Here is a 26,159-nt window from a genome sequence, read left to right on the forward strand (position 1 = left end):
CTACTTTCTGTTGGTGTTCATTTTCCCTCAGGCTGGCCTTTTTCCTCACAATCTTCACCAGGAGTACCTTCATGTGGCTTAGCGTTGACCGAACAAGCTGCTCTCGCGAGGAGGGGCGTAACCATTGAGCACTTATGAAACACACGTGAGCAAAAGCTATGCCTGACAGGCCTGAATGGGGTCCTACACACAGCTGAGAATGTCCTTTAGCATATTAGTAACCCCCTCTCGGCACACACAAATAATTAGTAACCTACTCTCGGGAACCTGTGAGAACCTGCTGGATCCCACCTCTGGATTTGGTAGGCCATAACAGGCTGCATCAAAGAGGAAGCAGCTGAGAAGTTCCCTTCTGTGAGCACATCTACTCTGACGTAAACGGAACCAAGCCACCATCTCCACATACACCTTTGCCTCTTTTCACCATACCCCAATAGCATGGCGGACGATTCCTTTTTTGTCTGTGGCCATTATGGCTTCATCAAGTGAGACTGTATCACTGTATAACCCATCTGTCAGGACGATCAGCGATTTCTTTGAGTGTTGTCGCATCCCCTGCTCAAGAGTGAAGACCTCATTCCTGTAGAAGAGAAGAAGAGTTTGGATTTATATCCCCCCTTTCTCTCCTGCAGGAGACTCAAAGGGGCTGACAATCTCCTTGCCCTTCCCCCTTCACAACAAACACCCTGTGAGGTAGGTGGGGCTGAGAGAGCTCCGAGAAGCTGTGACTAGCCCAAGGTCACCCAGCTGGCGTGTGTGGGAGTGCACAGGCTAATCTGAATTCCCCAGATAAGCCTCCACTGCTCAGGCGGCAGAGCGGGGAATCAAACCCGGTTCCTCCAGATTAGATACACGAGCTCTTAACCTCCTACGCCACTGCTGCTGTAGAGATGAGAGTGGGTTTGAAGGAAGGGTGGTGAGTGAAGGAGAATAGCATCTTGACCCCACACTTGCATCCCTAATACTTACGCTACAAAGCGAATAGCAGCTGGGGTGTGGGTATTTCCTTTCCTGTGTTTGGCACGGCTGATCAGGTCTTCCACTCGGCCTTTAAGATGGGCGTACGAAGCAAAACTAACCACAATGTTGAAATCAGTAGAGAACTGGACAACAGCAAACTGAGGGGACGAAGGGGGGAGAAATGCCAATCAGAAGCTAAGGTCCCTCCCGCACAAGCAGAATAACGCCCTTTCAATCCACTTTGCAGCTGTACGGAATAGCAAAATCCACTTGCAAACAAGTGCGAAAGTGGATTGAAAGCGCATTACTCCGCATGTGCGGAAGGGGCCTAAAACGTTTCTGTGCAGTGCAATCAAGTGTGCTTTTGTCAACTCAACCTCCTGTGGAACAGAGAACATCGGAGCCTTATTGATTCCTTTGGATTCCAGGCCTCTAGTTCTTCTAGAACTACAACTGATCTCCACACTACAGAGATCTCTTCCCCTGTTAATATAGCAACTTTGGAGGGTAGATTATGGCAACACATCTTTGCTGAGACCTTCCATTCCCCAGGCTGCACCCCGAAATCCTCAAGAATTTCTTAACCCAGATTTGTCTACCCTACAACCAGCCTGTATACTTCTGGTGCCCTAGGAAATTGCCCTTGTGTGCCTAGTGGACAGGCCACCCCTGGATATGGGTGCGGCTTTAGCAGTTTGAACCAGCACAAACTGGCAAAGAATGTTTTGCATTCTCCAAAACAGAGGTAATTTCTCAATTTGCTAGTGGGAGTTCCGTAGAAAGCAAACAGGAAGTGCTGAATCCTGCTTTATTCAAAATGCACACAGATTTGAAAAACCAGTCTACTGGAAACGCACACACACACACACACAGAGTCCCTTTTCAACTTTTCTCACCTGGACATTTGGCCCAGCCACAGAAGATATAAGCTTCAGGATAAACTGCAACATGATGGGGAAATCAGAATCAACAATGCTGTGGGAGTCATCAAACAAGATTGCAGCATCCACACCAGAGAAGCATTCTGGGTAAACAAGAGACACGGGTTGTAAGCAGACACATAATAAATATTCCCCAACCCCACTCTCCGAAATCCTGGAGCGGAACAATATAGCAAGATTGTTCTTTATCCCCTGCATAATATTTTAGTGCTAAAATAATAGTTATACATGGACACACATGAGGAGTAGTAGTAGTAGTAGTAGTTTGGATTTATATCCCCCCTTTCTCTCCTGTAGGAGACTCAAAGGGGCTTAGAATCTCCTTTCCCTTCCCCCCTCACAACAAACACCCTGTGAGGTAGGTGGGGCTGAGAGAGCTCCGGAAAGCTGTGACTAGCCCAAGGTCACCCAGCTGGCATGTGTGGGAGTGCATCGGCTAATCTGAATTCCCCAGATAAGCCTCCACAGCTCAGGCAGCAGAGCTGTGAATCAAACTCGGTTCCTCCAGATTAGAATGCACCTGCTCTTAACCACTACGCCACTGCCGCTCCCTTGAAGCAGCCTTATATACTGATCCTTGGTCCATCGGGTGTCAGCATCTTTCACGTCATCTAGTACCTGATCTTTTTAACTGGAGATGCCGGGAACAGAACATGGGACCAAGCAGATGCGCTGTCACTGAGCTGCAGTCTCTCCCTCCTTGGTTGGGCAGAATATTGGGGAGATGGGCTGTGTCTCCTGACTCTCAGAGGCCCTGCCCCTGGAAGCCAGCCCTCCCTTAATAAAACCCCTCCCCTTTCCAACAGGAGAACACCAATCATGTAGAACCAGAGGCGTATCTAGGGAAAATGCAGCCTGGTGCAAAATCTGAGCCGCCACCCCTCCGGTATGGGCAACTGCCCTCCCCAACCACGACCGAACAACTTTTTTAGCACCAGGTCATCTCAAAGTCACCATCACATTAAGACAAGTCACTTGTTTTGAAGTCAGTGTATGGACTCAGGGGGAAGGAGGATGGGTGTGGGGGGGGCAATTTTCCATGCCCACGTGACCAAATGGCCGCAGCCCAGGGACATTTGACCCCATATGTCCCCCTGGGTGGTACACCCCTGCGTAGAACCGTCACCCCACCTAAATCACTAATTTCAACCATAAATGTATAGATGGGCAGGTGTTGATATTTTGTCAATTTGGGATTCCCACCCAACCTCCAATTCAGACATGGACAAGATTGCAACTTTTGCATGGAGAGGTACCAGAGGTGGGATCCAGCAGGTTCTCACAGGTTCCCGAGAGTAGGTTACTAATTATTTGGGTGTGCCGAGAAGGGGTTACTAATGGGTGATTTTGCCCCGTGATTTTTGCCTTAGTTACGCCCCTCCTCTCAGCAGTAGCGCGAAGAACTTGAAGCAGTCTAGCAGGAGGTGCACCGGCGTGCGTGGCAGCCTGCGCCTGCGTGCATTCGTTTCCCGCCCAAGGACTGGCGCAGCGGCTGCATCCTTGCCACAGCCCCGCCCAGGAACGCCCCGCCCCCGGAATGCCCAGCCATGCCCCCGTCGTGCTCCGTAGCCCCGGTGGCACTACATACAATTTTAGATCCCACCACCACTTAGGAGACCTGTTGCCAAATTTTTTGGATCCCACCACTTAGAGAGTACTCCATTAGCACATGTTGTGGCTAACGAGACAGAACCCATGGACTCTCAGATTATAAATTCTCTCTACAGAATTGCCAATCTCTGTTCCTTCATGTGTAGATTATTAGACAACTGTACTAGGAGGTACACAAAGGTGCTCTCCAAACCTGACCTTGGAAAGCTGGCCGGATCTCTTTCACGCTTTGATCAAAGTTGTTCAGAATATAACAAACGCCATTCAGGTAATCATTTTTCCCACACCGGCGCTTCCAAGTCGGACCACAAGCCTGTAACGAAAAGGGGACTCAATATACCTGAGTTTCAACTCACCCCAGTTTCATCCACACTTTGAGAAACTTCTCCTTTTTGAGCTACAGGCTCGGGGCTCACTGCAAACGCAGTTAGAGCTAAGGTTGCCAGCTCCCCCTTGGAAAATACTTGAAGATTTTGGGGGGTGGGACCAGAGGAGGCCAGGGTTTGGAGAGAGAAGGCTACAACGCCATAGAGTCCACTTTCTAATTACCAAACCTTCATTTTCTGTGCCTGTTTTCTTTTTTATTCTTTTTTAAAATTTTTAATTGATATGTTGGATCATTATTTTTACAAACATTTTGCATCCTTTTATTACATCCTTAATATCATTTTGCCCCTTTTATCCCCCCCTCTATCTGTGCCTGTTTTCTGACTTATGTAACCTTGCAGCGTTTGTTTAAATATGCACTATGTATGGTTGTTGTTTGTGATACACTATGTATTTTTGTAAATTGTTGTTATTGCAATGAAGCTATAGTAACTTGTCACATAGTGCACTGCTAATTTTTGCTTGCATGCGCCGGTACACACAATACACGCTGTATCACTTTGTTGTCGTAATTTGTACTGTGCACCTTTTTGTTTAGTGCTATCTGTGTTAGAGGCAATAACATTCTTGACTTACTATTAGTTTAGAATTGGATGCTTCGTCAACAGCCAGAGAGAGGCCCAGGGATATTTCAGAGGTGACTTTGTTGCAGAAAAAGATGGGAGAGAGAAAGAAAGATTCATCAGAGAATATTTACCTCAGAAGGTTCGTTCCTCCCAGGTAACACCGGCAGAGGTGGGATCCAGCAGGTTCTCACAGGTTCCCGAGAGTAGGTTACTAATTATTTGTGTGTGTGTGTGCGAGGGGGCTACTGAAGACAGGTGATTTGCCCGCGTGATTTTTGCCTTAGTTACGCCCCTCCTCTCAGCAGTAGCGCGCAGAACTTGAAGCAGTCTAGCAGGAGGTGCGCCGGCGTGCGTGGCAGCCTGTGCCTGCGTGCATTCGTTTCCCGCCCAAGGACTGGCGCAGCAGCTGTGTCCTTGCCACAGCCCTGCCCAGGAATGCCCCGCCCCCATCGTGCCCCGCCCAGCCCCATGGGCGCTACGCCACAGTTTGAATCCCACCACCATGGGAACCTGTTACTAAAATGTTTGGATCCCACCACTGATTTACACCGGGAATTTCTGTGAGAAAGACTGGACTGGAATTCCACCAGAAAATTCTTATTACTGTCATGAATTACTCCCAGGATTCTTTAGGGCAACTAGGACAGTGGTTACCAAAACAAGAATAAGTCGTAATAAAGTCCTGCCTTCTTCCCCACGGGAATTCTGAGATTAAACGATCAAACATACTGTTTTCTTCCCGCAGCAAAGGTACTTGCAGTGGCTGGCATCGCTCCGTATCACAGGAGCAGCGGAAAAGGGTCTCCGTCTGGTTGCGCGACAGGGGGGCACTCACTATTATCCTGTGTGGGGGGGGAAAAGGGAGTATTTAACTAATATTCATATGCAAGAGAAAAGGGATAGAAAGAGTTAGTATTGCCATAGGCATTTGGTTCTCACCAGGGTGTGCCGTTCACTCTCATCTGGGCTACACGATAGCCAAACTGGGCAACTGCATCACCTCCAAAAATCACCTGTGATTCTGTATCGATGCTGAAGGTCGAGGAGAGCGGGAAACCTAGAACTGGGGGGTTAGATTAGGGAAGAGGCATGAATAATGGGATAATGTTGTAACGAAACATCCACCTCACTGAGGCTCCATGAAGTACAGTTTTTTTTTAAGAGTTTGTAAGTTCGACCAGAACAGGAGCAGAGGGAAAGCTGTTTTAGAAAATGAGGTTAAAAGGAACACTTCCTAAAAGCAGAGACAAGGGGACGACTGCTGGGACGGTGATAGAGCCTTTTTTTGAGGACCAAGTGCCCAGGCACAGCCCAAAACCCCACTTATTTGCTCGCAAAGTGCCAACACGGCAATTTAATCTGAATACTGAGGTTTTAGTTTTGAAAAAATGGTTGGCTCCGAGGCGTGTGTTACTCGGGAGTAAGCTTGGTGGTAGTCAGTGGCTTTGCTTTGAAGCAACCGTGCATCTCTTCCAACGGGTGAATCACGACCCTAGGAGGGTTTACTCAGAAGCAAGCCCTATTGCCAGCAACCGAGCTTACTCCCAGGCAAAGGATTGCGCTTTTGTTCTTAGCATGAAAATCAGTGGGGCTTAACAGCGCTTAACAGGGTTACCTACGCTGCTTCCCCAAAACTTGGACTTAGGTTTAATGCTAATAATGGCCAGACCCAATGACCCAGGCCAGCCGAGATGTGGGGCGGGGGGGCACTCTGTTTGCGCGTGCCCACAGAGAGGGCTCTGAGTGCCACCTCTGGCACCCGTGCCATAGGTTTGCCACCACTGGCATAGGAAGTGTCTAAAATGCTCCAAAAGAAGACACAAGTCTGAAGTCCAGTGGATCAGGGCTGCAGGGTCAGATGAAATTGTAGTTCATTGCCTTGCTCCATTACATATTTCGTTGCCTGTGTGGGTTTACTTTTAACCCTCATTTCCGGCCGAGAGGAAATAAGCCATTTTCTTTTCCTCAGAAGAAGTTAACTGAGGTCCTCCGTGGCTTCTTTTCCACTCCCAGGGCAGGCAACAGCACCCACCGTGGAATTTGGCATGACTTAAAAGCAAGACCAAGGGGTTTTCCAGAATTATTTCCCTCACGGTATTGTGCGCATCATCAAAAAACGCCCAAGTGTGAACCAACGAAGAGGGCAAAGGGTCCATTCCTCTGAGGTGAACTTTCATTTCCTGGTCTGTTTCGTAGGGATTTCTGATAAATGCTGAGCAGAGACCGTGATCCACCCCAAAGACTCAGGTCATATTGGGTAACTCACATCCTTTTGTGAAATAAGACACTTTCCCCCCCATTAAGTGAAACATGGGTTTAAAGATTTTTTTAAAAAACTGTTCACTTCTTCTGGTTCTATGTTCTTTGTACAAGATACCGGGCTCATTGGCTCTAGGAACCTGAAGGGACTAAGCAGCACCACTATTATACCCCAGATTTGGAGAGCTCTTGGAAGATGGTTGGGGATTGGTGGGGCCTAGAGCTCTCCTGCTATTATAATTGATCTCCACAGATCTATTGCCCTGGAGAAAGTGGCTGACAGAACTTATGTCGAGGGCTTTGATCACAGGAGTGGATTAAAAGCAGTGGTGGGATCCAAACATTTTAGTAACAGGTTCCCATGGTGGTGGGATTCAAACTGTGGCGTAGCGCCAATGGGGCTGGGCGGGGCACAACGGGGGCGTGGCCGGGCATTCCGGGGCAGGGCATTCCTGGGCGGGGCTGTGGCAAGGATGCAGCCGCTGCGCCGGTCCTTGGGCAGGAATCAAATGCACGCAGGCGCAGGCTGCCACGCACGCCGGTGCACCTCCTGCTAGACTGCTTCTAGTTCTGCGCGCTACTGCTGAGAGGAGGGGCGTAACTAAGGCAAAAATCAAGTGGCAAAATCACCAATTAGTAACCCCCTCTCGGCACACACAAATAATTAGTAACCTACTCTCGGGAACCTGTGAGAACCTGCTGGATCCCACCTCTGATTAAAAGGGTTCTTCATGAATTTGAGATAACCATTGGCAAGCTGCAGGTTAAAGATATTTCCTTTTTTTAATTTTACCACCATTGTAATTTTTGTTTTCTCGGTGCTTTCTGCAGCTTTATAACAATTAGATACGAGAATCGTTATTGAACATAAATTACTAAAGCGAAGAAATGCAGTCTCTTGATAGTTACTGGGGAAGTCAACTCTGTTGGTATAAGACTGCATTTGTTTTAGGAATTTTGTTTGATGTTATTTTAAGTTCTCGTTTCTTATTTTGCAAACTGTTTTATAAGTCAAAAAACTTTTATTTTAAAAAAGTTCTCGTTCAGAAAGCATAAGTCACGCGCCACCATACAAAAGTATTTAAGAGTCTGATGTCAAAACAAATATAAACACACCCTCAATGGGTTGGGTCCCTCTGCAAAACTCCTTCCTTCATGTCTCTTCCCGTATTTTTCTGTCACGTCAAAATCCTGCCGTCTACCTCGTTAACCTAGATCCAGGTTACCTGAATCTAGTCTGCTTATCTTTATCCTTGACTACAGGCGATACATTTCTCAGCCCATCACTGCTCACACATGTTCAAAACTAGCTTGGTTTGGTTCTCTCCACGCTGTTACAGTTTTGATCTCTGCTAACTCAGCTACTGTATTAAGCAGAGGAGCGGAGCAATTCCTCTCATCACCACCCCCAAGCAGTTGGAAACTGTTCTCCTGTCCTTCCCAAAAGACCAAGTAGAGTTTTACCTACACCAGGCACTGTAGAGCAGGAACGCAGCTTTGCAAACCAGCTTCATGCTATGGGTGGGCTCCATTCGGCCGCTTCAACTCTCTAGGGATGTCTGCGGTCGGTTGCAAGGATTGGTGTCTCTACAAGTCATTTCCTATGATTGCCACATTCATGCCATTCTCCTCCTATCTTCTTTCACCCCTTTCAGTGCTTCTGCTTTCTTTGGTCAGTGGCCTCTTCAAATGAAATACACGCAACGCTAGAGAATGTTACGCTAGCAGCACTGGCAAAGTCGTAGGTCGCCGTCCCAATGCTTGCAAAAACAATCAGAGGCGTTAACAGTGAAGGAGTTTTGTTAACAGTGAAGGAGTTTCAGCTACTCCCCTCGATATTGACTGGCGCAGGCAAAAAGGAGAAGTCGGTCAGTGAAGTCTCACTTGTCATTGTACGTTTACGCTGGAAACATTTCTCGTGTTATGTACAAGACTAGCTGGGGGAAGATCTGTCCGTGGTGGATGGCCACAAAAACGAAATGGAACCTCCATGTTCAGAAATAGAATGTATCTGAATACTGAAAATGGGAAGGGGGCGGGGACAATAGATGCTCCCCCCCACACACACACGTTTGCACGAGACTGGCTTACAAACAGAGGTGGGATCCAACCAGTTCTCACCACTTCTCTAGAAGTGGTTACTAATTTTTTCTGAGTGCCGAGAAGGGGTTACTAAAGCAACCTCCCTGCCCAATAGGGACTGGAGGCGCGTGTGTGCGGCGTCGTCACTGTTTGAATCCCACCACCAACGGAACCTGTTATTAAAATTTTTGGATCCCACCACTGCTTACAAACTTCCCAGAGGCATCTGCCGGTTTAGTGTCACAGACGGAAAATTGAAACTGATTGAACTTTGGACTGATCCTGAAACCCCACAGGGGTGTACCTGTCGGAGGGACAGGAGGTATCCCGTCCCTGGGCGCCCCCCATCAGGTCACGTGGTGGGTGCAAAATCACCCCACTCACTGAAGCCTGCTGCGGGCCCGCTGGGCACCCCCCAACTCGGGGGGCACTTTGGCGGGCTCATAAGAACATAAGAACTAGCCTGCTGGATCAGACCAGAGTCCATCTAGTCCAGCACTCTGCTACTCGCAGTGGACCACCAGGTGCCTTTGGGAGCTCACATGCAGGAGGTGAAAGCAATGGCCTTCTGCTGCTGCTGCTCCTGAGCACCTGTTCTGCTAAGGCATTTGCAATCTGAGATCAAGGAGGATCAAGATGGGCAGATATAGATCGACTTCTCCTCCATAAATCTGTCCAAGCCCTTTTTAAAGGCTCATGACAAACTGCTGCCCCTCGGCCAGATTCTGCCGGCCTCCCCACCTCTATCGTAGGCCGGACTGTCAGCAGGGAGGCTGGGGAGTGCAGGAGCCAGAGTCAGGTGCCCACTGAGCCGCAAGACACCTCCCAAGGCCATGCCCCCCCCCCCACTTCCCTTGGTACCCACTGAGCTTATCAGAAAATGGGCAGGTCCAGTGTAGATTATTATTGGCTGCCCTCATTCAAATGAAAAAAAAAACACCCTGCAATAATAGACAGCCACTGGAGGACCAGGAGGTCTGATAAATACCTAGCTTTTCCTTAGCCGGTGTGTGGTTCCATTTCTTCTTCTGGATTTGCTTCTTCCCAAGAGATGTAAGGAGGGAGGGGGTTTTTTTGGCAGCCATTTTGGAGTGGCACTCACCACCCCCTTATAAGATTCCCAAGTTGCCCACGAATCAGAGGTGGGATCCAGCAGGTTCTCACCACTTCCCGAGAGTGGGTTACTAATTATTTGTGTGTGCCGAGAGGGGGTTACTAAATTAATTGGGTCTGCTTTTCCGTTAGAAATTCCATTAGGTCCAAAAATCATAAAGTCCTGTTGTTTCCTATGTGGCTGGTTAGCAAAGGTAGAAAACGGGATAATTCTCCCTGTTGGGCTGTTTTAAAAACTTGTTTAAGGAAAGTATCCTTCTTTTGATTTCTGGAAACAAAATTAAGTATTTGAAAGTATTAAGCATTTGACAGGCAGTCAATTAGAGGAGAAGTAGTTGCTTCTGTTGGCAGTAGACGATAGGACTTGCTATAATGAGTTTAAATTATGGACAGAAAGATACCAGCTGGAAATTAGGAACTTTTTTTTACGGTAAGAGTTTTCTTACAGTAACAGAGAAATTATTAATGCCTCGCCCCCGGAATGCCTGGCCACACCCCCGTCGTGCCCCGCCCAGCCCCATTGGCGCTACGCCACTGTTTGAATCCCACCACCATGGGAACCTGTTACTAAAATTTTTGGATCCCACCACTGCCACGAATTCCAAAAAACTAGAGACCTCTGGTAAACATGTTAGGGATTTTATTTTGTATGAGGACCACTATCTGGAGTCAGGGGTTTGGATAAAGCAGTGATTTCCAATAGCTGCATGGGTCTAACCTCCCATATCCTAGTGAAATGCTGCTCCAATGACAAATTAATTGGAGCTGTCCAACAGAAGACGGGAATTCGCAAAAATCAGTCCGTTCGTATTAATCTACCACTGGATCCAACTCTGAAATCATACAGACCTGGAATAGTTCAGCTCTTCCTTTGCTGCTAGATCTGTACCTTAGACACCAACAAGGTTTTGGGGGTATAAGCTTTGGGGGACAAAGCTCTCTTGCTTGCTGTTTTCCAAGCCTCGGTTTTCACTTCTACAGGAAGTACAAATCTTAGCAGCTGGATTTCCAGATTCTGTTCCTCTGTCCAGCGTGAGACTGCGGTTGCTTCCATACGGAACTGTCATTTCCAGTTCCTCTCCAAACAGCAGTGGTCTTGAAAGGGGCGTCCGCACACTGCTTTGTGGTCTTCCACTTTTTGGGTTTTCGTCGACTCTTTTCCTCTTTCCCAAACCGGCTTTGTTATGATTTCAGAAGCATGTTTGGGGAATAGTGCGTGGACTTGTGAACTACTCCATGTTTTTCTCATCTAGAGAAATGCCTGCCCATCTGTCATCTGAAGTTGCAGACAAAATCCTGTCAGCTGTAGAGCTAGCTTGTGATTTAGGCCAGCAGGTTTCAGGGGGACACAGAAGTAGTCCAGACAGGATGCAGTTTTCATGACAACAACAAAGAGTTTGCTCTCCCTCACGTCTACCAGCAAGTGATGAGCCATATCCTGACATCCTGTTACTAATCATCCATCAATGTTTGTTTTGTAACATGTATTTGAATATTAGAATTCATTCGAGACTTTACAGAATATCACGAATAGGCTAGTTGTCTAGTGTTCAGGACTGTGTGTTAGAAAAAGATCCCTTTTCTATTTTATTGTTTTACTTTTATTGTGTCGCCTTATTTTTTGTTATTATTGGGGGGGGAAATGCATAAAGTAGGTTTTCTAATGTCACGACATCAGACAGTGGGTGGCTACCAGATCATTACAGTGAGACAGATTAGCGGGTAGAGGGTTACAAATGCTTGGACTTGGCTTGGGACCCTGTCCACACGTGCTTCCCGCATCTGGGACCAGCATTTTATAGTGAAAAGGAACAGAATAGGACTCTTTTGGGGTACAGCCTATAGGAAAATGCACTGGAGAAACTGTATCTGTGCAAATGGGGGTGACGACAGCCACCCCCCAATAAGCTTTTTTGCCCATGCGCAAAAGAAAGTCTACAAAAGGACCTGAAAAGGTAGCCCTGATCTGAAGTCGCAATTCCTCCCTGCAGCACTGCAGAAGAATCGCTTTCTTGTGCTGTCATGAATTCCATTTTCTTGCAATGTTCTCAGTGGCAAGAGTGTTCCAAGATACCCAATCTCCTGAACAGCTCTGATGCGCCCTTTTGTGAGACTGTTCCAAATTTTACACTGGAAATTAGTAATTTTAACTGTGTTTTTAAATCTTGTTTTACTTTGAAATTTTGTCCTGTTTTGTATGCCAATAAAGGCTTGTAGTAGTAGTCGTAGTAGTAGTTGTTGTTAAACTGCTTCTGCCACTTGGCCAGTGACTCTGTAACAGGTAATGCACCCGGTCATTACTGACCCATGGGACGGCATGACATCACAACGCTTACTAGAAACATTAAGTTTACAGGATGGTTTGCCATTGCCTTCCCCAGAGGGGCCAGACCTATACTCTCCTCCCACCACCAAGCAAACAGTCACCCTCCACTTATTTCCCTCTTGCTCTGTCCTCCTTGTGCCAAAAGAAGATTACGTCTGAAGCACGACAGTGAAGAGGAGAACTGGCAATTGAACATCAGACAATGCAGCCCAGGAACGGCAAGCGGCCTTGAGAGTGTGGCGTAGTGGTTAAGAGCAGGTCCACTCTAATCTGGGGAACCGGGTTTGATTCTCCACTCTGAAGCCTGAGCTGTGGAGGCTTATCTGGGGAACTAGATTAGCCTGTGCACTCCCACACACGCCAGTTGGACAACCTTGGGCTAGTCACAGTTCTTCGGAGCACTCTCAGCCCCACCCACCTCACAGGGTGTTTGTTGTGGAGGGGGGGAGGGAAAGGAGATTGTAAGCCCATTTACAGGGGAGGGAAAGGAGATTGTAAGCCCATTTACAGAAGCGGAAGGGGAGGGTATAAATTCAAACTCTTCTTCTTCATCATCTTCTTCTTCCTACTCCACACTCAGTTCAGTTCACAGGAGAGGAACAACTGGATATGCCCACCGGTGGGTGTGGATGACCAATCGAGCACAATTTAAGGTGGTTGTTTTTTAATTTCTCACAAAACCAGAGTCAGATGAGAAGTCAAACCCCTTCCCCTCCGGAAACATACCAGCACACACACAGACACACCCCCTTCCCCACCCCCTAAAGTTCAGCAAGTTGTTTCCGGCTGCGGCCATGCTGAGTTACTCCCCTCATGCTTCTCGGGGCAGGACTCGGATTCCAATCACGTGTAGAGATCAAAATCAATGCGTTTGGAGTTGTAGAACTGACCTTCGGAATTCTCTGTCTTCCGGCAGTAGACGCCGTCAGGGAAATAACCCTGGGACACCCAGTCCTGAAGAGATACGTAAGAGAAGAAGGTTGAATGGAAATGCTGATGGGGAGGGGAGAAATGTTAAAGAGAACTGGGGGGAGGGGGAGGGAGAATCAGAAAAGTGTCAAAGCCAGAAGTTAACACAACCGGTAGTGGGAGCCAAATCCCCTGGTTTGTAAAACAAAAGTGCCAACCAAACACACTCAAATAAACAAAGTGAAAAGCTGAAGTCAGTAACAGGCATCCAACGTACATAGAAACTAACCAAACAGTAAATAGTAAAACCAAACAATTGCTTGAAATCGACAGTTTTCCAAGGGTTAGAAACTTTTCTCTCTTCTCCAAAAATTAAAGCAGAGTTTCCCAAGAAGCGAAACTCTGTCCCTATTAATGAATTCTGTGCTCATGATGTTAAGGTCATGCAGGTCAGCCTCATACTACCCCAAAAATGCGCTCTTGCAAATCTCCAAAGGAAGTTACTTCCACAAAAAATATAATGGAATTATCAATACTATCTCAGCTGCAACCTTGATGTTATAGCTACTGATGTTTGTTGTTTATAATGCTATGTTTATTGTTGCTTATAATGTTATGTTTTATAATACTGTGCTTATTGCTGTTTATAATGCGATATTTATGATGCTATGTTTAGGACGTCATGCCTATGATGTTTATGATGCTATGTTTACTGATCCTTTGCTTATTGATATTATGCTTTTTTATGTCTGTTGTATGATGTTATGATCACTGATACTGTTCTTATACTGATGTGCGCCGCCCTGAGCCTTTTGGGGAAGGGTGGTATATAAATTAAATATACAATACGATGTTCCAGCCAGAGAGACAGAAAAAATTCTGGAAAGACGTAAGACTGAACGTGCATTAAAACCAAAAGCCACTACTGGGCGCAATTGTCAGTTGCCCAGAGTGGCGTCCATTCTACTTTGTCATCCCTATGATGAAAGTTGGAGTGGAAAACCAGTTCCATCTTAGACCCACAAGGACCTCATTTCTGTGTGACACTCTAGTCCAGTGATGGCGAACCTTTTTGAGACCGAGTGCCCAAATTGCAATCCAAAACCCACTTATTTATCTCAAAGTGCCAACCCAGCAATTTAACCTGAATGCTGAGGTTTTAGTTTAGAAAAAACCGGTTGACTCCCTCTTCCTCTGCCCCACCCGCTCAAGCAGAGGCCAGCCTGCTCTAGCCTCCCGCACGCACTGCTCTGTGCCTCTCTAGCATCTCTGCCTCCTCTGCGCCCCCTACCCTCGGGCAGCAGCCACCTGGAGCACAGGCACCAGGCCCATCGTCCTCAGCGGCCCAGGTCAGCCTAGATGTGTGTGTGGGGGGGGGGTGATTACTTCCACCACATTACGATCTAGAACTCTTGTGTGCACGTGCCCACAGAGAGGGCTCCGAGTGCCACCTCTGGCACCCGTGCCATAGGTTCGCCATCACTGCTCTAGTCTTTTCCCCCATCTCTGTGGTTCAAACTGAAGTCATGATTAATCTTGTCAAATACTGTCACACTGTCCTTTGTAACTGCACTGGGATGCAATGAAAGCACAAACAGCAACAAACAGATAAAAAGACACTCAGAGAGCGAAATGCTTGAATGGCCGTCAAAGCAACAAATTAGATGGAGAGGAGGCGACTGTCAAAATGGAGAATGGCAGGGTGGGAAGAAAGCATAACCACACATCAGAAGACAGAAGCAGAAACTGGAGGCATGAATGTAACATGAGAAAGAGGAAGACAATTCAGCACGGTTTATCGGCCCCTTTCCACCTCTTACCTGCATCTGGGAACTGCTAAAGGGGCCATAGAGTTCAGACGTGTTTGTGTTCTCCCACTTATATTCCCACATCACCTCGGAGAGAACGTCGTCGTCGTCCGGCTGCCGCTCCTTGCCTCCCGCTGCTGGAGAACATAAGTCAGGTTGCCCACTGCAGCCAAAACCCAACCATGAAGGGCTGGAACATACCATTGGGAGAATCACAATTTCTGGGCCAAACTGCTTCAAACACAAGGAGGGCAGTGGCGGAAACTGCCGGTCCAGGTGATTCCCTACAAACTCTTTGCATAGAGAAATGCAGTGTGTGGCACTGAGCCCTTCGGGGGAGGGCTGAGCCTTTCAGGGGAGGGTGGCATACAAATCGAATGAATGAATGAATGAATGAATGAATGAATGAATGAATGAATGAATGAATGAATGAATGAATGAATGAATGAATGAATGAATGAATGAATGAATGTGTCGGGGAGAGTGCCACAATCAAGCCCTCCTCCCCAACGTGCTGCTTTTCTAGGTAGAAGAGTTTGGATTCATATCTCCCCTTTCTCTCCAGTAAGGAGACTCAAAGAGGCTTCCAAGCTCCTTTCCTTTCCCCCTCCCCCCGCCCAACAAACACCCTGTGAGGTAGGTGGGGCTGAGAAAGCTCCGAAGAACTGTGACTCGCTCAAGGTCACCCAGCTGTGTTGGAGTGCACAAGCTCATCTAGTTCCCCAGATAACCCTCCACAGCTCAAGTGACAGAGTGGGGAATCAAACCTGGTTCTCCAGATTAGAGTGCACCTGCCCTTCAACACAACGCCACGCTGGCTCGTGAAAAGCGCGACTCCTCCCCCCCACCAGCAGTCTCACCGAGGAGATTCTCCATGACATCCTCCCAACCATGCATTTCAGTTCTAAGCCTCCCTCATTCCACTCCTTCCGCATCGACAGACGAGCCCTCCCCCCCTTCCGTCCTCTCACCCACTGACGTCTTCTCCCCCAGCTTTGCTTCGTCAATATCCTCCGCAAACATGTCTAGTTCGGGTTCGGGGGCAGAAGGGGCGGCAGGAGGCTGGTCAAGCGCCCGGAGCCGCAACGCCAGCTTCTCCCGGGTCTCCTGGTAGATCTCGTAGACGCCTCGTGCCACCATCTGGTCGGCCAGCCCTGACAAGCGCTCCAGCTGCTCCTTCCGCTCAGGGGACCCCGGCTTTTGGGAGTTGCCTTCCTCTGCCGGTTCTCCCTCCCCTGCCTTCAGGCGGCTCCAGGGCCTCCGCTGGCGCCCGGTGCTCTTGCTTCCGCCCTTGTCTCCGAGCCTTTGGATGGCTCTAGCCACCGTCTCTCCGGGCTGCACTAAAGCCACCATTCCTTCCAGCAGTGCCTTCTTGTCCAAAGGCGTTCGGCCAGCCTTCAAGCCATCGTCATCATCCTCGTCATCATCCTCTTCCTCGTCATCATCTGCAGAATCTAGAGGTGCTTTTTTCCGACCGGGAGGCTGCTCCTTTATCTTGACCTGACGGGAACAAAAGAGGGACGACTGCTACACAGAGGCAAAAGCAGTATACCTTCCAGAATGCAGATCTGGATGGAGAATTCTAAAGGGCACCCTAAGAAATGAGGGCTATTAGAACTTGGAAAGATGACAGATAACATAAAACATACACAATGGCCCATTATGCACGGAACACTTCTCTTAGGGCTCTTCACTGCGCAATGGACTTGTAGTGGGGTCTCTTTGTGTTTCTGTTTACACATGAAGAGATACTCATTCCTAGCCATTTCTGCAGCTTTTCTGCAGAGAACTCTCCCCTGCCTGGTTCCCTTAACTCCATCCATCAACTCATCCTTAAAGGCACAGATCTCATTACACCTGGTAATCAAGATGGCTGATTTAGCCCTTTAAATTGCACTTATGTTAATACTGCTGTCATTGCAGTTATACTGATATTCTAGCTCTTTCCAAAAATAATCCCCCCATATGAAAGAGGCAAGGCAGTTCCCTGGACCACATGCTACTGAAGAATGGGACCATGTCTGATAGTCTCTCCCTGCCACACACACATACTTCCTGCTGCTGCTGCCTCCATGGGGAAAAAAGAGAGGCTTGTTATTTGCAAGCACTCTCTATTAGTATCGATATATCAGTGTGAAAATGTAGAGGTTGGTGTGGTTTGGCTAGGCCCATGTGAGTGAGCTTCCTTTCTGTGACTCAAAGGAACCAGCAACATGGAAGAGGGTAGGGAGTGGGGGGTGGGGAGTACAGTTATGAGGGACAATCAGAGAATCCACACAGCCGCTCTTACAGCATCCTCTCTATCTGGTCAACTCGGGGATCTCAAGGCCCTTGAAGTAACAGAGATTCTTCTTTCCGCAGTCCTCCGCAGAGGCTAGATGGGAGGTCTTACCCAATCTATATTATCCAACCAGTTGTCTCGAATCATGGCCTCCTTCTTCAAAAAATAGTTGCCCTCCGAGTCAAAATGGCCTTCCTCCATCTCCTCCTGCAAATTGAATGGGGTGATCCGGATGCCATCTTCGTAATCAATGGTAGCTGATTCCTGGCCTGCAAGGGCAAGCGAGAAGAAAAATTTCCACGCCCCATTCCTGTTAACTCAACAGTTTAGCATTTTAATCACTAAGCTAGGAAGAATGCATGACCTTTCACACAGCAAATGTCACACCGAGGCACCTCCTTACTTAAAAAATGCGTTGTAGACTACTGGTCAAGAATTACTGAGACATTTGGAGAAAGGATTTGCCCACAGTTGTCTTATGAGAATTAGAATAGCCTTTAATCATCTCCAAAATCCCCCATCAAGCAACCATATGTCAAGCCCAAGATCTGCAACCAATATCAGAGCAAGTGATTTCAATCAGAAGCCTTTATTGACAGATGCCTGCATGGCCATGAAGAAAGCCAGTTCTAAGAACCGCCTTTCCCCAACACCTTTTTTATGACCACCGCTTTTCCCCGCCCCCTCTTCCCTCCATCCCGAGATATCAAAGTGAAGCAATACAGAACAGGAATGTGAGAGATGTCGCTTCTCAAGGCTGTGTGAAGAGATAGCAGGAAGAGCCGGCACTTGGGTGCATTCTAAATCACTACACGTTACAAAGAATGGACACAGCGGGAAACGGAAAGCAAAGTAAGACCCATTACCATGACAGAAAACAGAGCCTCATATCCACACTACAGGCATCCCAAACACCTTACTTATCTTTGCAGCCAGAAGAGGCTATACACTTGCTTTATAGTTTAAACAAGGAAAAAAGGCAAGGATATCAGAATCCTGAATTCTGTCACCAAAATCCACAATTCTAGCTCTCCGTCCTTATGTGAGCTCCCAAAGGCACCTGGTGGGCCACTGCGAGTAGCAGAGAGCTGGACTAGATGGACTTTGGTCTGATCCAGCTGGCTTGTTCTTATGTTCTTACCCTCCACATCGTCTGACGCAAGGATATCATATTTACTGCCTCGCCCTTCATCGTCACCCTCATCATCGTCATCTTCCTCATCGCTGTCCAACGAATGCTTGCCTTTAAAGCGGCTGCCGGGCCCCCCAATTGCAGGTTCCACTAGCTGCATGGGAGACAAAAGGTGCAGAAATTCTGTATTTAGGAACTGAAGTCTTTGCCTCTTTGTGTTGACATCAACAGTTTCTGGCTTCATTACATGAGCAATTATCCTTGTTCAAAACCACCTAAGTATTTTTTTTAGCTAAGAATACTTATCTACTGCCTCTCCAAAGGGCCAGAGGTGGCTTATAAAGTAAGATATGATAAAACAGCATCAAGATTATTTTTTTTAAATGCCACTGGAACCCAGCCAGAGCATAAAGGTAGAATAAAGCATCCGCAGCTTAAAATGATTCCTCTCTATAAACAGCGCATTAGCCAGCATGGCCAATTGACCATGCTGGCAGGGGCTGATGGGAATTGTAGTCCATAACATCTGGAGTGCCAAAGGTTCGCCACCACGGAGCTAGAAGGAGACTGTAAAACCAATTATAAGAAACATCTTCTAATCTCCTGATTAGAAGCCGGAGTGAAATGTTTCGGCCTGGGTCCTAAAAAAGAGCAGGGTGAGTGTCAGTAAAATCTTATGGGGGAAATGCATTCCACAGGGGAGGGGCCACTACTGAAGAAGCCCTGTCTCTGGTCGCCACCAACCCGACCTCTTGTAATAAGGCAGACTGAACAATATGGGGGAAGCATTCCTTCAAATGTATACCAAAATAACGTACATAAATAACATAAATAAAATAACGTCTTCCAGCTCTTGTATAATAAAAATGGTACCCATTGTTCCATATTAGCTTTGTCTTCTGCAGATCAAATTGGAAAAAAAGAGGTGTCTTCTCTCTTACACATACAGTTTCCAAAACTCATCTCTCACCTTCTTCTTCGGCAAACTCACTTCCTCTTCATCCTCGCTGCCTTGATCCTCAAAGGTCACCTTGCGTTTGGACATTCTGGCCCTGGGAGAAATAACGCAGATTAACAGGAGGATAGAAGGACAGCCTACAGACTCGTCCACGGAATGCACAACGTTCAGGACCCGGCTCTTGTGACGGCTTCTTGCTGTGTGCCGGCATCAACAGAAGCGTGGCTTGGCAAATGATAAGGCCCTTATCTCTTCTCCACACATGCCAAGGGAATATTTGTAAACACGTAGCTGCTGACTACATCTTTACAGCCCACGCTAGTACACAGGAGAGCTGTGTGGGCATCATTTAACTCTTAAATCCCATCACAACTCCACTGGTTATGGACTACTTAAAAAATTATATTCCCTCTTTCTACCAAAGAAGGAAGGAAGCAGTTTAAATCGACTTTGCACCAACTGCAGCTAGTGTTTGTCATGTTCTAGTTCAGTTGTTCCTGCACTAAAGCTGACTCGTTTGATGCTTCCTAGGACCTCTGCCCTTCCCACCTTACAGAAGGGGCTCCCCGAGGAGCTGAACTGGGAATGCTGTCTGTTTGCAAGGGCCATTAATGGGGCTGAAGCTGCAGCCATTCTCCCGGGAAGGACTATAAATGGGGCTTTACTGCATTTTGTACGTTTCACTATTTGGAATTGTAAATTATCTGCATAGATTATTTTACTAAGACAACAAGAGACACTTGATCAGGCTGCTACAACTTTTGATATCTGTTTGGCAGGCAGAAATTAATCAGCTACAGGTTTAAGTGTCTCCTGTTGAAATTCTGCCTGACAAATGGCTACTAAGGAACAGGTACCTCTGTAAAAAAGGGGGAAATGGCATTTTTTAATTTTAATTTTATTATATTTTTACCCCGCCCATCTCTGACAATAGCCTGCTCAGGACAGCTTACAAACAATTAAAACATGATATAAAATTTGGGAATCAAAATCTAAAATTACATTTACAGGTGGTGATAAATAACATCCCATTCAGATTATAAATATCTCTTTTTTTGTGGGGGAGCAAGATATAGCCATAGGGAGGGAGGTTACACAATTTAAATATAACCGAGGTGCTTAATGATGCTGGAAGTCAATAGTTGGTGGATAGGAATAATCAAGTGGCGAAGGTGGTTGGGAGGCCGGCAAGATGATACAGGAACAACGAATGGATGTGACTGTTTGATGTGCAAGATTTTTTGCTCCTTGTGCAGGTGAAGGAAAGCTGGGAAACTTGCCCAGATTTTGAGAAGGCTGAAGGAAGGAAATGACTGCTTGATTTATACACGAGATCACATTATATATATAAACTCTATTACATTATATAAACTCTAAAACAAACCCAAGTTTTTCAGCTTTCCTTCACATGCTAAGAACCAAAAACTCTTGCACATCAGGCAATCTCTCTCTTATACACACAAATACATATAAGAATGCTTACACACACACACACACACACACACACACACACACACTCAAATCTACATGAGACTGTTCGAAGGCTTTCACAGCCAGACTCAACTGGTTGTCGTGGGCTTTCCAGGCTGTGTGGCTGTGGTCAGCCACAGATGCAGGTGAAACGTTAGGAATGACACCTACCTGCGGCTCTCCAGATGTTCATGGACTACAATTCTCACCAGTCTCTGCCACATGGTCAATTGGCCATGGTGGCAGGGGCTGATGGGAATTGTAGTCCATGAACATCTGGAGAGCCGCAGGTTGCAGACCCCTGTACCAGACCATAGTCACACAGCCCAGAAGGCCCAGATTGCTTTATTTTACACACAAATATATACGAGACTGCTTTATTTCACTCACTCACTCACTCACACACACACACACACACCCACCCCTCTAAAGCAAACCGACCCACCGCTACCCAACCCGTTTCTCCTCCTGGAAAGCACCCCAAAGTTGCAGCCTCTCTAGCAGGGGAAGAAATCTCAGAGCACAACTCAGCAGTTTCAAGAAAGCCTAAAACCTCCCCTCTCCTCCTCCTCCTCCCCCCACCCCCCACCCCCCAGCGGGCTCCCCAAAACTCCCAAGAGGCCAAGCGCAAAAATCAATGACAGTATGCAAATAACATCCCCCGCCCCCCCCCCGGTAAAAACGGCCCCCACCCCCAACTGAAGCCTCTTGCGACGCCTCCTGCAGCGACTTCAGCTCCCGAAGCGCCACCGCGAAGGCATCAACATCCGGGGTCTCCTGCGTTCTAACCGGATCCGACGGGATCCGACAGGAGGCATTTCTCCCAGTAGCGGAAATGACGTTCTTCCTGGCGGCCGGTGGCTTCACTGCCGCTGGTTGGCGCAGAGGGAAAAAGTGCGGGCAAGCTTTAAAGGCGCAGCTTTGCCCTCCCCCCAGGGATTAAAGAGTTTCCCCGCTAAAAAGGAGGATGATAAAACAACACACAAGAAGATAGAGGCTCTACTCAGAAGTAAACCCCGTGTTATTCACTGAACCAACTCCCAGGATTGCAGAGTGTCCCTATGCGGTTTGGCAGCCCAAAACCCAGTGCTTAAAGCTTTTTCAGAGCCCTTCCGCCACTATGCAGAATAATGTAATCACTCTTCAAATGCACTTTGCAGCTGGATTTAACTGTGCGGAATAGCAAAATCCACTTGCAAAGAATTGTGAAAGTGAATTGAAAGTGCATTATTCTGCATGTGCGGAAGGGGCCAAAGTGAGCCCTAAAAACAGAATATCCAGTTCTTGGAGATGGATTTCTTTGATCCCCGGATAGGGAACTGTCACAAGCGCATCCTCCTTAGCTGCCTTTTTCAAAAATCGCGCTAGAATAAGGCAGCAATGGGAATACAGTCTCCACAACAGGTACAGGGAAGATTTCTTTATTTACTTTATTTTCTCAGACTTGGTATGCCGCCCCTCACTTTTCAGTCTAGGGCAGCGATGGCGAACCTATGGCACGGGTGTCAGAGGTGGCACTCTGAGTCCTCTCTGTGGGCACGTGCTCACAGAGAGGCTCACCGGCTCATGTGGGAGGCTGAGAAAATCACCCCTACACACACATCATCTAGGCTGGCCCTAGGGCCACTATGGGAGAACGACTTTATCACGCGCATCTGTGGGTGGGAGCAGAGGTGAGGACTTCGGCTGGCAGGCCTGGTGCCTGTGCTCCTGGTGGCTGCTGCCCCAAGGGGGCAGAGGAGGCAGAGATGCTAGAGTGGCACAGAGCGGTGTGCGCGGGACTTGCTGGAGGCTAGAGCAGGCTGGCCCCTGCTCGAGCGGGTGGGGCGGAGGAAGAGGGAGCCAACCAGTTTTTTCTAAACTAAAACCTCAGCATTCAGGTTAAATTGCCATGTTGGCACTTTGCGATAAATAAGTGGGGTTTGGATTGCAATTTGGGCACTCGGACTCTCAAAAAAAAAAAAGGTCTCACACGTCACTGTGAATCTAGGTGCAGAGCTGTACTCGGCTCACAATGTTCAACACCACAATTGAAGTATTTAACACACGCTGAAAACAATTCAATAAACTACATTTCAGTACTTTGTATTATTTCCAGATGGCGATAAACAATAGCAAATCCCTTGAGGGTCGGCAATGGGCTTGCAGCGAAAAGGATGGACTAAGATGCTCTACCAAGAGGCAAAGGCAGAGGAAATTGTGCCTGCCTGTCCAGATCCTCTCTCTTCCTGGAAGTTTGCATTCCCTTTTCAGATGCCCATCAGGTTGAGAACTGCTGCCCCAGCCTTAGTTTATAAAGACTGCACTGTTGTGGCAGCCTGCAATCCAACAGGTGGCACTGCATCGGCCTGTAAGGAAACCGTAAAGCCCCTCTGGTTCTCCATGAACTCTGGTTCTGGAGGTGCTATGAGTTATGCTCGAGAATTGTTATCTATTGGTGTCTCCTTTTAAATTATTTTTTTAATGTTCCAACAAAATTTGTCTATTGATATATCGATATGGTCAAATTCTATGAAGGCGAAGCAAGCTCAGAAAAAAAATAAGATATTTTATAGGGGGTTGCAACAAATTAGAAATATTTTAAATACATTTGATCCGGCCCACCCCTAGAAAAAAAAACCCACCCCTCTAATTTCTGCAGTTTCTTCCCCTAATCAATACAGCCTCCCTTAAAACAGATCCCTTTCAGATAAGAAATAATTTTTTAGCTTGTGGTTAACACATCCTGGACTCATTGCAGCTCTGCTAGTTCCTCTTTGCAGCTTGGCTGGTCTTTTTGCTCTCGGAGAAGCGAAGGAAGCGAATAACGGCCCCTCCAAGTGGATGCGAGTCTCTTCTCCCACCAGGAAGGTGGAAACAGTAACTTTCCAGGCACCTGAATGGAAAAAGCCAGGTGAGCGCAAGCCCCGCCCCGCTCCTCACCTGGGAAGCCACTGCTCTTGCAACAAGGGGTGGGAGAGAGAAAGGGAGGCAAGGCAAGGCAAGGCTGGACAGCTCGGCCCAAGAAACCGTCATCCTAAAGAGACAACCTGATGATTTGGCACCCAGGTGAGAAAATCCAGGGGGAGGATGGAAAGTCTATCCCCTGCTCTGAATATCCTTAGGCTGGCCTGTGGGGAAATGGCCTCCAGGAAGATCCTGGGCCTGTCCACCAGGCCACAGCCCGAGGGAGAACTTGGCTCTCTGCGCTGCTGTTTTCCCATTCCCTCCTTTTTCTGACTTCCATGAGTCATTTCTCCTCCTCTTGGGATTTCCCTTTTCTGAGGCTTTTCATTCTCCACCGCCCATTTCTTAAAATTTAACCCTTTGGGAAAATGTCTCCTTGCTTATCTTTCCATTCGTGTTTGACCTTGTTCAGAGCTTCCCTCGGCCTGCCCCCTTGGCTTAGTCATCCTCTTCTCCCTTGCTTGCCATATGTCCACTCCCTTCTTGACCCTATTTCCCATTCTCCCCCCTTACTCTCTGTGCTTGCTGCTGGAATTTTATTGCCAGCTGATTCCCCTTCTGGAATATTTTATTTCCAGCTGAGTGGCGTAGTGGTTAAGAGCAATGGCTAAGAGCAGGTGCACTCTGATCTGGAGGAACCGGGTTTGATTCCCAGCTCTGCCGCTTGAGTTGTGGAGGCTTATCTGGGGAATTCAGATTAGCCTGTGCACTCCCACACACGCCAGCTGGGTGACCTTGGGCTAGTCACAGCTTCTCGGAGCTCTCTCAGCCCCACCCACCTCGCAGGGTGTTTGTTGTGAGGGGGGAAGGGCAAGGAGATTGTAAGCCCCTTTGAGTCTCCTTACAGGAGAGAAAGGGGGGATATCAATCCAAACTCTTCTTCTCTTCTTGAATCCCTCTCTCTCCACTTCCTTGGATTTTTTTTCATCACCTTCCGAATTTCCTTCCCTCGGTCCCTCCATTAGTTTTGCTCCTTGTTTCCACTTTCCATTTCACCAGGTTGGCATTATTTTATTCCTTCCTACCTTTTCCCTCAGCCTCATGCACCTATTTACAACCCCGAGCCGTTCGCTTTACCGTTTTAGTCTGTTGTTTCCTTGGATTTTGATGCTTTCCCCCCCACATCCTCTTTCATTGCCGTGTACAGTTTCAGGGGCTGACCACCATGAAACTCCACTTCTCCAACACCTTGGTTTCTTTCCATCTGGAACACACCCCAGACCGTCAGGGGTTACTGTATAAAAAGAGCAGTCGCACTTCCTCCTACCACCCGTGCTGGTGCATGCTCTTGGGTAATCTTCTCTTCTACCGTGAGCGAGGCGGAGACCGGGACCCACCTAAACTGATCATCTTGGAATGCTGCATTGTGGAGCTGCGAGAATCCTCGTCGGAACCATTCGCCTTTGAAATCTCTTACCCCTACGGTAGCCGTGCGTACCAGATGGCAGCCGAGAACCAAGAAACCCTGGAGGGCTGGGTGCGAGCACTCAGCACCGCAGGGTTTGGATACCTCAAAGCCTTAGCCGCTGAATTGGAAGGGCAGCTTCAAACGCTGAAGCGACAGGAACCCCTCAAATCGGAGGGAGCCCCAGTAGCCTCAAAAAAGGACTGTGAGCTATCCCTGGGGGCTGAAATGGGATCCAAAGAGACAAATTTCTCACAGCTCCACCAGGCGTTTGGCGAGGACATTGAGCGGTTGAGGCATACGTGGCAGGAACGGAAAGATGCCAAGAAGCAACCTGCAGGAAACAATTTGATTGACTTGGGGTAGAAAAATCAGCAATACCAGACATTGGACTAATGGGCAAATCTAGAGAACTGGAATTTGGATAAAATTTGGGGAAGGGAACGATTCTGCTAGGTATAACTTCCTGAATCAACTATTTGAAGTGCATCTGCAACACGTTTGAGGGTGTGTGTTTTTTAAAAAAAGAGAGGATTTTCCTAAATTAAAGAAAAACATCGAGCAATGCATTATTTACTTAAAATTTTCCTAAGGAAGGATTGCTGGGCATAACGAAGGAAAGGTACATATGTCAATCTGTGGGCGTAGCACAAGAATACCTCGGGGAGTCTTTGCGGAGGGGGGGGGGGGGAAGCATTCGGCCGTGCAAATACTTGATGAGAAAGTACAATCTGTCATACCACCACCACGACCAAAAGTCAAGGTTAAGGTCCCTGTTATAATTGGTTTCAATAATCTACTACTTGTGATCACAGAGTCCTAACCCGGTGTCAGCGAGGCCATCAGCCTTTTAAACCTGTGGGCACCTTAGAAAAACACTGAATGGGCACCACCAAATCTCTGTCGTGGCATGGCACGGCCAGCCGCAAAAGGGCTACGACGGGCCAATCGCAAAAGTCAAACGTATTCCTGTGGCTGGGGCAACCATTTTTGAATGGGCGTTTC

At 47.7% G+C, this 26,159-nt stretch overlaps 3 protein-coding genes across 6 annotated transcripts in view; 1 reads left to right on the forward strand and 2 right to left on the reverse strand.

The window, feature by feature from the left end:
* LOC125445317 (integrin alpha-X-like) overlaps positions 1-12,037 on the reverse strand; it is a 37,171-nt gene extending 25,134 nt beyond the window's left edge. Inside the window, exons 1-8 of one of the 2 annotated variants that reach the window (XM_048518329.1) lie at positions 11,654-12,037; positions 5,405-5,432; positions 5,195-5,307; positions 4,476-4,540; positions 3,711-3,825; positions 1,857-1,984; positions 970-1,118; positions 430-580 (exon numbers count right to left, since the gene is read on the reverse strand). In XM_048518329.1, the coding sequence (XP_048374286.1) occupies positions 430-580; positions 970-1,118; positions 1,857-1,984; positions 3,711-3,825; positions 4,476-4,540; positions 5,195-5,307; positions 5,405-5,432; positions 11,654-11,840 (936 nt within the window). In that variant the 5' untranslated portion in view covers positions 11,841-12,037. Of the gene's footprint in view, positions 1-429; positions 581-969; positions 1,119-1,856; positions 1,985-2,519; positions 2,606-3,710; positions 3,826-4,475; positions 4,541-5,194; positions 5,308-5,404; positions 5,433-11,653 lie in introns of those variants that run through there. The other variant, XM_048518330.1, reaches the window with a different exon arrangement.
* Positions 12,038-12,892: 855 nt separating this feature from the next.
* On the reverse strand, positions 12,893-21,645 carry CD2BP2 (CD2 cytoplasmic tail binding protein 2). 2 transcript variants are annotated; one of them, XM_048518030.1, is made up of 7 exons: positions 21,496-21,645; positions 19,346-19,427; positions 18,385-18,529; positions 17,355-17,512; positions 15,934-16,462; positions 14,975-15,096; positions 12,893-13,199 (listed from the first exon to the last, which is right to left on the reverse strand). In XM_048518030.1, exons 2-7 carry the CDS (start codon positions 19,418-19,420, stop codon positions 13,089-13,091), a joined length of 1,140 nt encoding a protein of 379 aa, XP_048373987.1. In that variant the 5' UTR covers positions 19,421-19,427; positions 21,496-21,645; the 3' UTR covers positions 12,893-13,088. The 2 variants fall into 2 exon arrangements, with proteins under 2 accessions (XP_048373987.1, XP_048373985.1); XM_048518028.1 differs by having other exon boundaries at positions 14,975-15,099.
* Positions 21,646-22,071: 426 nt separating this feature from the next.
* On the forward strand, positions 22,072-25,719 carry LOC125444950 (sesquipedalian-1-like). Of its 2 annotated transcripts, XM_048517726.1 has the most exons (3): positions 22,072-22,207; positions 22,902-23,696; positions 24,897-25,719. In XM_048517726.1, the coding sequence occupies exon 3, from the start codon at positions 24,915-24,917 to the stop codon at positions 25,518-25,520; it is 606 nt and encodes a 201-aa protein (XP_048373683.1). In that variant the 5' UTR covers positions 22,072-22,207; positions 22,902-23,696; positions 24,897-24,914; the 3' UTR covers positions 25,521-25,719. The 2 variants fall into 2 exon arrangements, with proteins under 2 accessions (XP_048373683.1, XP_048373682.1); XM_048517725.1 differs by lacking the exons at positions 22,072-22,207; positions 22,902-23,696 and adding an exon at positions 23,718-23,851.
* The last annotated feature ends 440 nt before the right edge of the window (positions 25,720-26,159 follow it).

The sequence above is a fragment of the Sphaerodactylus townsendi genome, linkage group LG15, assembly GCF_021028975.2.
Source record: "Sphaerodactylus townsendi isolate TG3544 linkage group LG15, MPM_Stown_v2.3, whole genome shotgun sequence".
NCBI lineage: Eukaryota > Metazoa > Chordata > Lepidosauria > Squamata > Sphaerodactylidae > Sphaerodactylus > Sphaerodactylus townsendi.